At 38.3% G+C, this 12,739-nt stretch overlaps 2 protein-coding genes across 2 annotated transcripts; both read right to left on the bottom strand.

The window, feature by feature from the left end:
* Positions 1-9,518: 9,518 nt before the first annotated feature.
* LOC116160957 (serine/threonine-protein phosphatase alpha-2 isoform) lies at positions 9,519-11,147 on the bottom strand. Its single transcript, XM_031474109.1, has 4 exons — positions 10,860-11,147; positions 10,633-10,764; positions 9,948-10,580; positions 9,519-9,898 (listed from the first exon to the last, which is right to left on the bottom strand). The coding sequence occupies exons 1-4, from the start codon at positions 10,912-10,914 to the stop codon at positions 9,732-9,734; spliced, it is 987 nt and encodes a 328-aa protein (XP_031329969.1). The 5' UTR covers positions 10,915-11,147; the 3' UTR covers positions 9,519-9,731.
* Positions 11,148-11,804: 657 nt separating this feature from the next.
* LOC116160958 (39S ribosomal protein L18, mitochondrial) lies at positions 11,805-12,523 on the bottom strand. Its single transcript, XM_031474110.1, has 3 exons — positions 12,300-12,523; positions 12,098-12,248; positions 11,805-12,053 (listed from the first exon to the last, which is right to left on the bottom strand). The coding sequence occupies exons 1-3, from the start codon at positions 12,482-12,484 to the stop codon at positions 11,853-11,855; spliced, it is 537 nt and encodes a 178-aa protein (XP_031329970.1). The 5' UTR covers positions 12,485-12,523; the 3' UTR covers positions 11,805-11,852.
* Positions 12,524-12,739: the final 216 nt, after the last annotated feature.

Here is a 12,739-nt window from a genome sequence, read left to right as displayed (position 1 = left end):
GAATTGGCAAATTTTTAAATCGAATGAAAGCTTTGAAATAATTCTGACAGAGCTAGAAAAAGACTTCTTAGTACATTATGTTCTCCTAGTAGCCCGACACCTTTTACGTGTGTCGACAAATAACAGCTGTGGCATTAGGAAAAGAAACACCTCCTCGCACATCATATGATCCTGATACAGAATTGGCAAATTTTTAAATCGAAAGAAAGCTTTGAAATAATTCTGACAGAGCTAGAAAAGACCTCTTCGTACATTATGTTCTCCTAGTAGCCCGACACCTTTTACGTGTGTCGACAAATAACAGGTGTAGCATTAGGAAAAGAAACACCTCCTCGCACATCATATGATCCTGATACAGAATTGGCAAATTTTAAATCGAAAGAAAGCTTTGAAATAACTCTGACAGAGCTAGAAAAAGACCTCTTCGTATATTATGTTCTCCTAGTAGCACGACACCTTTGTATAAGTTTGTCGACAAGTAACAGGTGTAGTATTAGGATAAGAAACACCTCCTCGCACTCATATGATCCTGATACAGAATTGGCAAATTTTTAAATCGAATGAAAGCTTTGAAATAATTCTGACAGAGCTAGAAAAAGACCTCTTCGTATATTATGTTCTCCTAGTAGCACGACACCTTTTGCATAAGTTTGTCGACAAGTAACAGGTGTAGTATTAGGATAAGAAACACCTTCTCGCACTCATATGATCCTGATACAGAATTGGCAAATTTTTAAATCGAATGAAAGCTTTGAAATAATTCTGACAGAGCTAGAAAAAGACCTCTTCGTATATTATGTTCTCCTAGTAGCAAGACACCCTTTGTATAAGTTTGTCGACAAGTAACAGGTGTAGTATTAGGATAAGAAACACCTCCTCGCACTCATATGATCCTGATACAGAATTGGCAAATTTTTAAATCGAATGAAAGCTTTGAAATAATTCTGACAGAGCTAGAAAAAGACCTCTTCGTATATTATGTTCTCCTAGTAGCACGACACCTTTTGCATAAGTTTGTCGACAAGTAACAGGTGTAGTATTAGGATAAGAAACACCTTCTCGCACTCATATGATCCTGATACAGAATTGGCAAATTTTTAAATCGAATGAAAGCTTTGAAATAATTCTGACAGAGCTAGAAAAAGACCTCTTCGTATATTATGTTCTCCTAGTAGCACGACACCTTTTGCATAAGTTTGTCGACAAGTAACAGGTGTAGTATTAGGAAAAGAAACACCTCCTCGCACTCATATGATCCTGATACAGAATTGGCAAATTTTTAAATCGAATGAAAGCTTTGAAATAATTCTGACAGAGCTAGAAAAAGACCTCTTCGTATATTATGTTCTCCTAGTAGCACGACACCATTTGCATAAGTTTGTCGACAAGTAACAGGTGTAGTATTAGGAAATGAAACACCTCCTCGCACTCATATGATCCTGATACAGAATTGGCAAATTTTTAAATCGAATGAAAGCTATGAAACATTTCTGACAGAGCTAGAAAAAGACCTATTCGTATATTATGTTCTCCTAGTAGCACGACAACATTTGCATAAGTTTTTCTAGAAGTAACAGGTGTAGTATTAGGAAAGGAAACACCTCCTCGCACTCATATAATCCTGATACAGAATTGGCAAATTTTAAATCGAATGAAAGCTATGAAACATTTCTGACAGAGCTAGAAAAAGACCTCTTCGTATATTATGTTCTCCTAGTAGCACGACAACATTTGCATAAGTTTTTCGAGGCCTCAAAAAAAGGCAGTATATACACTTCCTTTTTTAACAAAAACGACTGCACCAAAATTTCTCGGGAAAACACTTTTTAGTACTAATTTTGGTCCGTAGGTAGATACCAAAACGAGTCGTACTTTTTCGATTAGGGTGGTAGTTAGGTTAGCTCAAAAATCTGGTATCAGGAGAATATAATGTGCGAGGAGATTGAAAGTTAAAATAAAATTTTAGTGAGGTTAGGTTAGGGTGGTAGTTAGGTTAGCTCAAAAATCTGGTATCAGGAGAATATAATGTGCGAGGAGATTGAAAGTAAAATAAATTTTTAGTGAGGTTAGGTTAGGGTGGTAGTTAGGTTAGCTCAAAAATCTTGTCTCATAATAATGTTCGAGGGAGTGATTGAAGGTTAGGTTAGATAAGTTTGGGCGTTTTAAATTTTTTCAATCTTGTATCTAACCTAACTCACATGAAACTTAACTCTCAAAAGTCTTTAAAATGCACACCGATTTAAAATTCTTATTTATTGCGGCGTACTCTTAATGGCGATTTAACTCGTATATTGCGAACAGATACTTTATTAAAATCGTCAAAAAATCTGTACGGACGGCCGTCCGTTCATTCGCCCTGTCCTCTGGCAATCCAAACACGCTGACCCAAAGGCATAGGCAGGCATAGGCTATAATACAGGAGCGAAAAGTTTAATTTTGCGAGTTTCGTGGTTTACTCCTTTGAAAGGGAAAGGCACAAATCCCAAAATGTTTATAGCCTTGCCTGAGTTTTTGGTAATATTAAAATAATCCAAGCTGAATATACTGTTGTGACATCTGTCTTTATTATTGTGGACTAACATTTTTTCGATAAATGCAGAACACTTAGTTATCAACATTATTTTAGTTGCAACCTACACCTCAAAGATGTCGCCACACTACTTGTTTTGTATACTTAATGAAACTAACGTTAGATGTCAGAGCGCTCTTTTTAAAAACCATAGACTCTTCCATAGATATATGAAGTTTTAACCTCAAATGCATAGATGAATGTTTGTTTATTTTATAGTCAAAAATTAAACTTTGTTATCATTCCTTTCTCGCTTACAGGTTTAAATTGTGGACCTGGCAACTGGAAGTGACCGTAAAGCAGCAGACTCCAGCATTGCGGAAAATGATACTGATCGCTCTGTGTCGTCCGATCGGAAGACTGGTAGTTCTCGATGGGTGAGAAAAGTTAGCATTGAATTCGGACAACACAAATTGAAAAGGGAAAGGCTTTGTAACCAAAACAGGAGGACACGTTGAAGCACTCGCAGAAAACCCATTCAAACTTTCCAACGTTAAAATCGGAACAATTACATGATGGCAGCGGCTGCCGATGGTGCGAAGCTATTCGTTAAACAATGGAGCCTTGAGTTCATTCGACAGAACTAAAGTTATAAAAACGGTAGTGAAATTGGCAGCGAAACGGAGCGAAAGTGTTACGCAGTTTGCAAGCACCCAAAAATGTGTTGTTTGTGCGATCTTCGTGTGAAAGTTGTAAAACGGTTCAGTTTAATGTACCTGTTATTGAAATTGTTCTTCCAAGGGCTTTAAATAAACTCCTATGCATAAGAAGTTACGATTTGCAAAAACAAATGTTCGTTTTCTGTTCATTGAGCATGATGTGTTGCCTACAGACCAGGCTACACAAATATCGAGTACCCATATTCAAATTTCGGGATTTGCATGATTATCCCCAATTAAGTACATGAAGGACACCGTAATGAGATAAGTGCTATTGCTACCCACTGCCGAAATGTTACAAAATAGTGATCAAAACGAGCCCCTTTTTGCATAAAGGATTTACATTTTGAAAACATAACTTTCTTTTGTGGTAATGAAAAACTGAGTCGTGCCAGTGGTGACATCTGTCCCTAAGCTTAAACAACTAATATAATTGTTATATAGAGGTGCCCTACAGTTATTGGTAACATCTGAGTCTGACTTAATTACGCCAGATGTCGGGACGATATTTAAGATCATCAACTATTAATTATGGAATAAACTAAAATTATTCAATGACCGTAGTCAATAAACAAAGGTTACATATCATTTGATGTAGGTGTTGAGGCTCTGGTCGTTTTGTATTCCAAAGGCCAAAATGGACTAACTGAGCCAACGGTCGGATACGACGGCCAAAACTTGATAAATATTAAGCCTGGTTTGTAGGCAACACATCATACCCAATGATCGGAAAACTAATTTTCTACTGTTATTGGTAATTTTTTGCACGGGATTTCATTTAAAGTCGATAGAACATTCGACACTGGTACGATTTACAATTTTTACTCGAAGTTCGCACACGCAACAACATATTTTTTCACGTAACACGTTCGTCCCATTCCACTAGCGTTTTTGTATCCGTAGTTCTATGGAATGATTCCTGGAAGCTAAATTTGTTAAAAAATACCTTCACACCATCGGCAGCTGCTGCAATCATGTGAACGCTTCGATTTTAACGTTGAGATGTTTGAACGGTTCCTCCACAGTGTCCTCTTGTTTTGATTACAATTTCTGTTGTCGGAATTCAATGCTAACGTTTCTCCTCCATCGAGAACGACACGTCTTCCGAAGGGATGACCCGGAGCGATCAGTCTCATTTTCCTCAATTGTCTGCCGCTTTCCTGTCACTCCCAGTAGTTCCCTAATTTAAACCTGTAAGAACGAAAAGAGCGATAATTACAATAAACAAACTTTTATTTGTACATTTGAGGTTAATTGTTAATGTATCTATGGTTACTGTATGAAAAATAAACGCTCTGACATCTAACGTTGGTTTCATAAATTCTATTTAAGAAGTTGTGTTGCGACATCTTTCAGAACTAGGTGTAATTAAAATAATGGTAATAATAAAGTATCCTGCATTTATCGATAAAATGTTAGTGTTCATTAATAATGATAGATGTCAACACCATGCTTTTTGCTTTGAATATTTAATTATTTACAAAAAAAACTCATGCAAATCTATAATTTTTTTGGGTTTTGTGCCCACCCCTGTCATTGGAGTAAAGCCCTGAAACTCGAAAACTAAACAAATCTGTATTACAGCCTGATTATTATGTGTCATAGCGTTTTTGGACTGTCATTGAAAAGGCCGGATGACGGACTGCATCCCTACAAATTTTTTGACGATTTTAGTCAACTCACAATACACGAACTAAATCGCCATAAGAGTATGCCGCAATAAATAATTATTTTAAATGAGGGTTAAGTTTCATGTGAGTTAGGTTAGATCTTGTGAGGGAAGGTAAAGTTCCCTGATAGTGAGGTTAGACATTGCTTGAATCACCTCCTCGAATATCATATTCTCCTGATACAAGTTTTGTAAAAATTTTAAACGCCCAAACTAATCTGACCTAACCTAACTAGGACTCTAACCTAACCTAACCTAACCTTCATTCATATCCTCGCACATTATATTCTCCTGATACCAAATTTTTGAGCTAGCCTAACTACTACCCTAACCTAACCTCACTAAAATTTTATTTTAACTTTCAATCTCCTCGCACATCCTATTCTCCTGATACCAGATTTTTGAGCTAACCTAACTACCACCCTAACCTAACCTCACTAAAATTTTATTTTAACTTTCAATCTCCTCACACATTATATTCTCCTGATACAGGATTTCTGAGCTAACCTAACTAGCATGCGAACAAAACTTTTTTCCCGGTCGATCTGAGACAATTTTTTTTCAGGCCTCAAAAAAAGGCAGTGTATACACTACCAATTTCTTTGCATAAGTTTATCGACAAGTAACAGGTGTAGTATTAGGAAAGGAAACACCTTCTCGCACTCATATGATCCTGATACAGAATTGGCAAATTTTTAAATCGAATGAAAGCTTTGAAATAATTCTGACAAGGCTAGAAAAAGAACTCTTCGTATATTATGTTCTCCTAGTAGCACAACACCTTTTGCATAAGTTTGTCGACAAGTAACAGGTGTAGTATTAGGAAAATAAACACCTCTTCGCACTCATATGATCCTGATACAGAATTGGCAAATTTTTAAATCGAATGAAAGCTTTGAAATAACTCTGACCGAGCTAGAAACAGACCTCTTCGTATATTATGTTCTCCTAGTAGCACGACACCATTTGCATAAATTTGTCGACAAGTAACAGGTGTAGTATTAGGAAAATAAATACCTCTTCGCACTCATATGGTCCTGATACAGAATTGGTAAGTTTTTAAATCGAATGAAAGCTTTGAAATAATTCTGACCGAGCTAGAAAAAGACCTCTTCGCATATTATGTTCTCCTAGTAGCACGACACCTTTTGCATAAGTTTGTCGACAAGTAACAGGTGTAGTATTAGGAAAATAAATACCTCTTCGCACTCATATGATCCTGATACAGAATTGGCAAAGTTTTAAATAGAATCAAAGCTTTGAAATAATTCTGACAGTGCTAGAAAAAGACCTCTTCGTACATTATGTTCTCCTAGTAGCACGACACCTTTTGCGTAAGTTTTTCGATAAGTAACAGGTGTAGTATTAGGAAAAGAAACACCTCCTCGCACTCATATGATCCTGATACAGATTTGGCAAATTTTTAAATCGAATGAAAGCTTTGAAATAAATCAGACAGTGCTAGAAAAAGACCTCTTCGTACATTATGTTCTCCTAGTAGCAAGACACCCTTTGTATAAGTTTGTCAACAAGTAACAGGTGTAGTACTAGGAAAATAAACACCTCTTCACACTCATATGATCCTGATACAGAATTGGCAAATTTTTAAATCGAATGAAAGCTTTGAAATAATTCTGACAGAGCTACAAAAAGACCTCTTCGTATATTATGTTCTCATAGTAGCAAGACACCCTTTGCATAACTTTGTCGTCAAGTAACAGGTGTAGTATTAGGAAAATAAACACCTCTTCACACTCATATGATCCTGATACAGAATTGGCAAATTTTTAAATCGAATGAAAGCTTTGAAATAATTCTGACAGGGTTAGCAAAGGACCTCTTATTATATTATGTTCTCCTAGTAGCACGACACCTTTTGCATAAGTTTGTCGACAAGTAACAGGTGTAGTATTAGGAAAATAAACACCTCTTCACACTCATATGATCCTGATACAGAATTGGCAAATGTTTATATCGAATGAAAGCTTTGAAAGAATTCTGACAGGGCAAGAAAAAGATCTCTAATCTGAGAATTTCCCGTTCGATCTGAGACAATTTTTTTTTCAGGCCTCAAAAAAAGGCAGTATATACACTTCCTTTTTTAACAAAAACGACTGCACCAAAATTTCTCGGGAAAACACTTTTTAGTACTAATTTTGGTCCGTAGGTAGATACCAAAACGAGTCGTACTTTTTCGATTAGGGTGGTAGTTAGGTTAGCTCAAAAATCTGGTATCAGGAGAATATAATGTGCGAGGAGATTGAAAGTTAAAATAAAATTTTAGTGAGGTTAGGTTAGGGTGGTAGTTAGGTTAGCTCAAATATCTGGTATCAGGAGAATATAATGTGCGAGGAGATTGGAAGTAAAATAAATTTTTAGTGAGGTTAGGTTTAGTGAGGTTAGGTTAGGGTGGTAGTTAGGTTAGCTCAAAAATCTGGTATCAGGAGAATATGATGTGCGAGGAGATTGAAAGTTAAAATAAAATTTTAGTGAGGTTAGGTTAGAGTGGTAGTTAGGTTAGCTCAAAAATCTGGTATCAGGAGAATATGATGTGCGAAGAGATTGAAAGTTAAAATAAAATTTTAGTGAGGTTAGGTTAGGGTGGTAGTTAGGTTAGCTCAAAAATCTGGTATCAGGAGAATATAATGTGCGAGGAGATTGAAAGTTAAAATAAAATTTTAGTGAGGTTAGGTTAGAGTGGTAGTTAGGTTAGCTCAAAAATCTGGTATCAGGAGAATATGATGTGCGAAGAGATTGAAAGTTAAAATAAAATTTGAGTGAGGTTAGGTTAGAGTGGTAGTTAGGTTAGCTCAAAAATCTGGTATCAGGAGAATATGATGTGCGAGGAGGTTGAAAGTTAAAATAAAATTCTAGTGAGGTTAGGTTAGAGTGCTAGTTAGGTTAGGTCAGATTAGTTTGGGCGTTTTAAATTTTTTCAATCTTGTATCTAACCTAACTCACATGAAACTTAACTCTCAAAAGTCTTTAAAATGAACACCGATTTAAAATTCTTATTTATTGCGGCGTATTCTTATGGCGATTTAACTCGTATATTGCGAACAGATACCTACTTTATTAAAATCGTCAAAAAATCTATACGTTCATTCGCCCTGTCCTATGGCAATCCAAAAACGCTGACCCAAAGGAATAGGCTATAATACAGGAGCGAAAAGTTTAATTTTGCGAGTTTCGTGGTTTACTCCTTTGACAGGGAAAGGCACAAATCCCAAAATGTTTATAGCCTTGCCTGAGTTTTTGGTAATATTAAAATAATCCAAGCAGAATATACTGTTGTGACATCTGTCTTTATTATTGTGGACTAACATATTATCGATAAATGCAGGACACTTTGTTACCAACATTATTTTAGTTGCAACCTACACCTCAAAGATGTCGCCACACTACTTGTTTTGTATACTTAATGAAACTAACGTTAGATGTCAGAGCGCTCTTTTTCAAAACCATAGACGCTTCCATAGATATATGAAGTTTTAACCTCAAATGCATAAATGAATGTTTGTTTATTTTATAGTCAAAAATTAAACTTTGTTATCATTCCTTTCTCGTTTACAGGTTTAAATTGTGGACCTGGCAACTGGAAGTGACAGTAAAGCAGCAGACTCGGGCAGTGCTGAAAATGATACTGATCGCTCTGTGTCGTCCGATCGGAAGACTGGTAGTTCTTGATGGGTGAGAAAAGTTAGCATTGAATTCGGACAACACAAATTGAAAAGAGAAAGGCTTTGTAACCAAAACAGGCGGACACGTTGAAGCACTCGTAGAAAACCCATTCAAACTTTTCAACTTTAAAATCGGAACGATTACATGACTGCAGCAGCTGCCGATGGTGCGAAGGTATTCGTTAAACAATTGAGCCTTGAGTTAATTCGACAGAACTAAAGTTATAAAAACAGTAGTGAAATTGGCAGCGAAACGGAGTGAAAGTGTTACGCAGTTTGCAATCACGAAAAAATGTGTTGTTTGTGCGATCTTCGTGTGAAAGTTTTTGTAAAACGGTTCAGTTTAATGTACCTGTTATTGAAATTGTTCTTCCAAGGGCTTTAAATAAACTCCTATGCATAAGAAGTTACGATTTCCAAAGACAAATGTTCGTTTTATTGTTCAATGAGCATGATGTGTTGCCTACAAACCAGGCTACACAAATATCGAGTACCCATATTCAAATTTCGGGATTTGCATGATTATCCCCAATTAAGTACATGAAGGACACCGTAATGAGATAAGTGCTATTGCTACCCACTTTGAATAATCCGGGAATTATGTGTTATCTAGGTCGATTTGTAACAAGTGGCGGCATCTGTGAAAATCAGATTCAACTAAAAAATGATGCCTTGCATTTATCGACTATATGTCCGAAGTATTTACGACAGATGTCAGGACGATAGCTTTTTGGTTTTGAACTAAACTACACCAATCTGAGCGGTTAGAAGAGCCTCTGCAAAGACTCTGTAATTTCCGATGAATCTCTTTAGAGAATAACTTTTTATTTAGCACAGAATGGAGTATACAGATCCAGTAAAAACTGCACTATAGTTACAAAGTGAAACACAAATTTTGCGATAAACCTAATTGCATGTTGTTCTAAACTTATACGAAGATAAAAAAATTAATATTCTTTATATACAAAACCAACTTACATAAGAATTGGGAGGCTACAAGTATAACACTTTTATGTTGTTGAGGAGGTCCGAAAAACCGCCCCGTTTCCAAGCAAGATTGTGCTACCTTCTCTTTACGTTTTTTTTTGTCATTCGTTTGCTTGAAAAGGAGAACGTTTAAAGAAAACTTAGCCTAAACTTAACGATAAATTCCTTCACTTCTTTTTGTTTTTATTCGTAGCGCCGCGAGGGGGCGTCACCGGTCGCCCCGCGTTCAAGCCGCCGTACTGGAATTTCCTCTTGTCTGCCGGTTTCAAAATTTGAAAACTGCACATTAAAGTCTCGTCGACCGACATCATGGCGCCGGCGTTGTCAAATTCCCCTAAAATTTAAAATGGATTTCCCCCGTCCGTATAACCGCTTCCACTTACCGCAATAATTGGGGGCACTGAACAGCGTGACCAGCTGGCGTTTCGCGAAGAACTCGTAACCATCCTCGACCACCTGATGCGCCCTACAGATGAGGTCGAAGTCGTGTTTGTGTAAGAATTTCCCGACGACCTCCGCCCCGAACGTGAAGCTGACGCCGCGATCGTTCTCGCCCCAGCCCATCGTGTCCTTATCGGGATCGGACCACAGCAAATCGCAGAGCAGACCCTGATCGGGCACGTCAGTCGGCCTCATTATCCGCCTGATCTGTTCCATCGACTGTAGGTCCGGACTGAGACCGCCGTGACAGCAGAAGATTTTCTCGTCGACGATCGCGGCGACCGGCAGGCAATTGAAGCAGTCGGTGAACGTCTTCCACAGCTTAATGTTATACCTCCGTTTGCACTCATCGTAGAAGCCGTAGATGCGATTGATCGACGCGCACTCGTGATTCCCTCGGAGGAGGAAGAAGTTTTCGGGATACTTAATCTTGTACGCTAAGAGTAGACAGATCGTCTCGAGCGATTGTTTGCCGCGATCTACGTAGTCGCCGAGAAAGAGATAGTTCGATTCGGGCGGAAAGCCTCCGTATTCGAATAGACGTAACAAATCGTAGTACTGGCCGTGTATGTCGCCTGTAACACATCGAAATTAGTCGAGTTGCCCGGGAGGAGTCGTGGCACGAACCGCATATTTTAAGTGGAGCTTCTAATTCTAATAAAATCGGCTGGGAAAGAAAGATTTCTCGAGATTTCAGGCACAGGCCCCTGATTTCTCCTTCTGTGAGTTGTACATTTTTGCCAGGTCGCGCTCCTCGCACTTGAAAAGAAGTAGAAATTATTAAGGAAGGCGTATCCGAGTGACGCCATTGAAATGACAACACAAGTTGACCTTCAATTCCGGGTCATATTTACCTTCCAAAAGACGGGCTATAATACTGTCGATATTTAACTTATCAGCTTCTGCCATTTGATTTTTATCACTTTTAAGCACTTTATTTTACTTAAAGCTAAAGGATGGCTCGGAATTTAATGGAAATACGCCGAACCAAATTTACTACAATATTTTGGCTCCAGAGACCGTCGCGATCTGTTTTTCTGGTGACTTTCGCGCTACCACCATAAAATATTTACTACGCCTTTTGGAAATAACTCGAATTGCAAGGCGAAAAGGCATTAAACGAACTTACGCACTTCAGTATTTTTCAATATTTCGAAAGTTGTAAATGAGAAACTACGCACTTTGTCGAAACGCACAAACTCAATGGCCACCACAATCCCCTAAAAACGCAGTACACTGTTGCATGATGTGTTGCCTACGCACCCTCGGTTTTGAAGTTGGTTCTTTTTTACTAGACGACCACCGAAACTACCACCACCACCCTGTTCCTGTTGAGTAGTCTTTAAGATAACAATGTTTTAGAAAATGCGACAACAAATAACCAAGCAAATAATAAAATTAGTGGCGGAACCGTATGGGCAGTATAATAAACGCCACTGTATAGTTTTTGCATCTTACCATATTTATGTTGGTAACAAAAATCTAGTTCCTTTTAGGAAGTCCCCCAGATTTCCAACAATTCACAATTGTAACAAGTTACATCACCAATTGTGCTCCCGAATTACCTTTTCCAAGCAAAATGGGCTTCGCAACCACCATAAATAACATGGTATTCAAGCGTACATCCACGTTCATTCTGGCAATCGCCGGCTGCACCTTCTTCTTCGAAAGGACCTTCGACTTGGGCACGGAGAAGCTTTTCGAGAGACTAAACGAAGGGGTTCGTATCGCTTCATCGGAGCCATCCGAATCTCACAGCCTTCTCTTTGCAGAAACTATGGAAGCACATCAAGCACAAGTACGAACAGTAACATTTATTGTAATTTATGTAGTAGCTAATAAACGCCTTATTCGGTTATATCCCAAGGTTTCGGTGGTCTTTCCCTTGTCCATGGCAATATAGTTTTGTACTGCTCGGGCTCCGACAATTTCAGGCCGAAGTCTTGCAGCACGTTTAGAAACTTCGCAATCTTACTGTTGTTGTGTTCCGACTCGAGATCGCACATAAATTCGATCAGACCGCTTTCGAGGCATCTTTGCGCGAAGACCTAAAATTTAGAATTAGGAAAGAAAAGCTAACGCAAGAACGTACGCGTGCGACGTTCATGTAGGCCGACGAGTCGGTGGTCTTGTACAGCTGCTTTTTAATGGCCCACTCCTTCGTGCTCGCCACGAGTACCGGGCCGTTGATGTGGTGCACCAACGACGCGGTCACGTGGCGGCCGGTTTGTGTCAATTGCAATCTAAAATCGGGCGGTCTTAGTGGAAGCGGGAGGAACATAAACTTTGTATACTTATGCCAGTAGGAGCGTCCTGGCTTGTCGACATAGTAGCCGTCCGGCTTATTTGCGATTCGAAGATATTCCAAGCTTCTTGGGTTGCGATTAGTGAATATCGGGTTAATACTATCGTTTTCTGAAGGAAGTGTGCTTGCGAATCTGGAATTTAAAGCGAATTTTAAACTGCGGTAGCGATACATGACTCTTTTTATAACATAACCTCAAACTCTTTAAGTTCAAATGTACAAAAAACTACTGTAAATAGTTTTGGTTTATTTTCAAAAGTGAAAAGGGGCCTCAGTTACTTACGGTTTAGAAAAGCGCTTGTTTGGAAATTCTGGTTAATTTTTGAGTAGCGGATAGTTCAAATGATCCTATTGTAGTTCAAAGGTACCGCTGACGCCATTTTGGGGCAGTATTCTAACTTTTACTCACCCTTTGGTTCCTAGAGATAA

Source organism: Photinus pyralis, unplaced genomic scaffold, assembly GCF_008802855.1.
Source record: "Photinus pyralis isolate 1611_PpyrPB1 unplaced genomic scaffold, Ppyr1.3 Ppyr1.4_LG10, whole genome shotgun sequence".
NCBI lineage: Eukaryota > Metazoa > Arthropoda > Insecta > Coleoptera > Lampyridae > Photinus > Photinus pyralis.
This window is presented reverse-complemented; position numbering and strand designations above follow the sequence as displayed.

Bases quoted from the DNA above. Each gene is read 5' to 3' on its own strand.
- LOC116160957 (XM_031474109.1), bottom strand. From the start codon at position 10,914: ATGGCAGAAGCTGATAAGTTAAATATCGACAGTATTATAGCCCGTCTT. The intron at 10,765-10,859 runs GTAAATATGACC...CTTCTTTTCAAG, and splicing joins TATAGCCCGTCTTTTGGAAG to TGCGAGGAGCGCGACCTGGC. The intron at 10,581-10,632 runs GTTCGTGCCACG...GATGTGTTACAG, and splicing joins AGCTCCACTTAAAATATGCG to GCGACATACACGGCCAGTAC.
- LOC116160958 (XM_031474110.1), bottom strand. From the start codon at position 12,484: ATGTATCGCTACCGCAGTTTAAAATTCGCTTTAAATTCCAGATTCGCA. The intron at 12,249-12,299 runs GTATACAAAGTT...GCCCGATTTTAG, and splicing joins GGACGCTCCTACTGGCATAA to ATTGCAATTGACACAAACCG. The intron at 12,054-12,097 runs GTACGTTCTTGC...TCTAAATTTTAG, and splicing joins CCTACATGAACGTCGCACGC to GTCTTCGCGCAAAGATGCCT.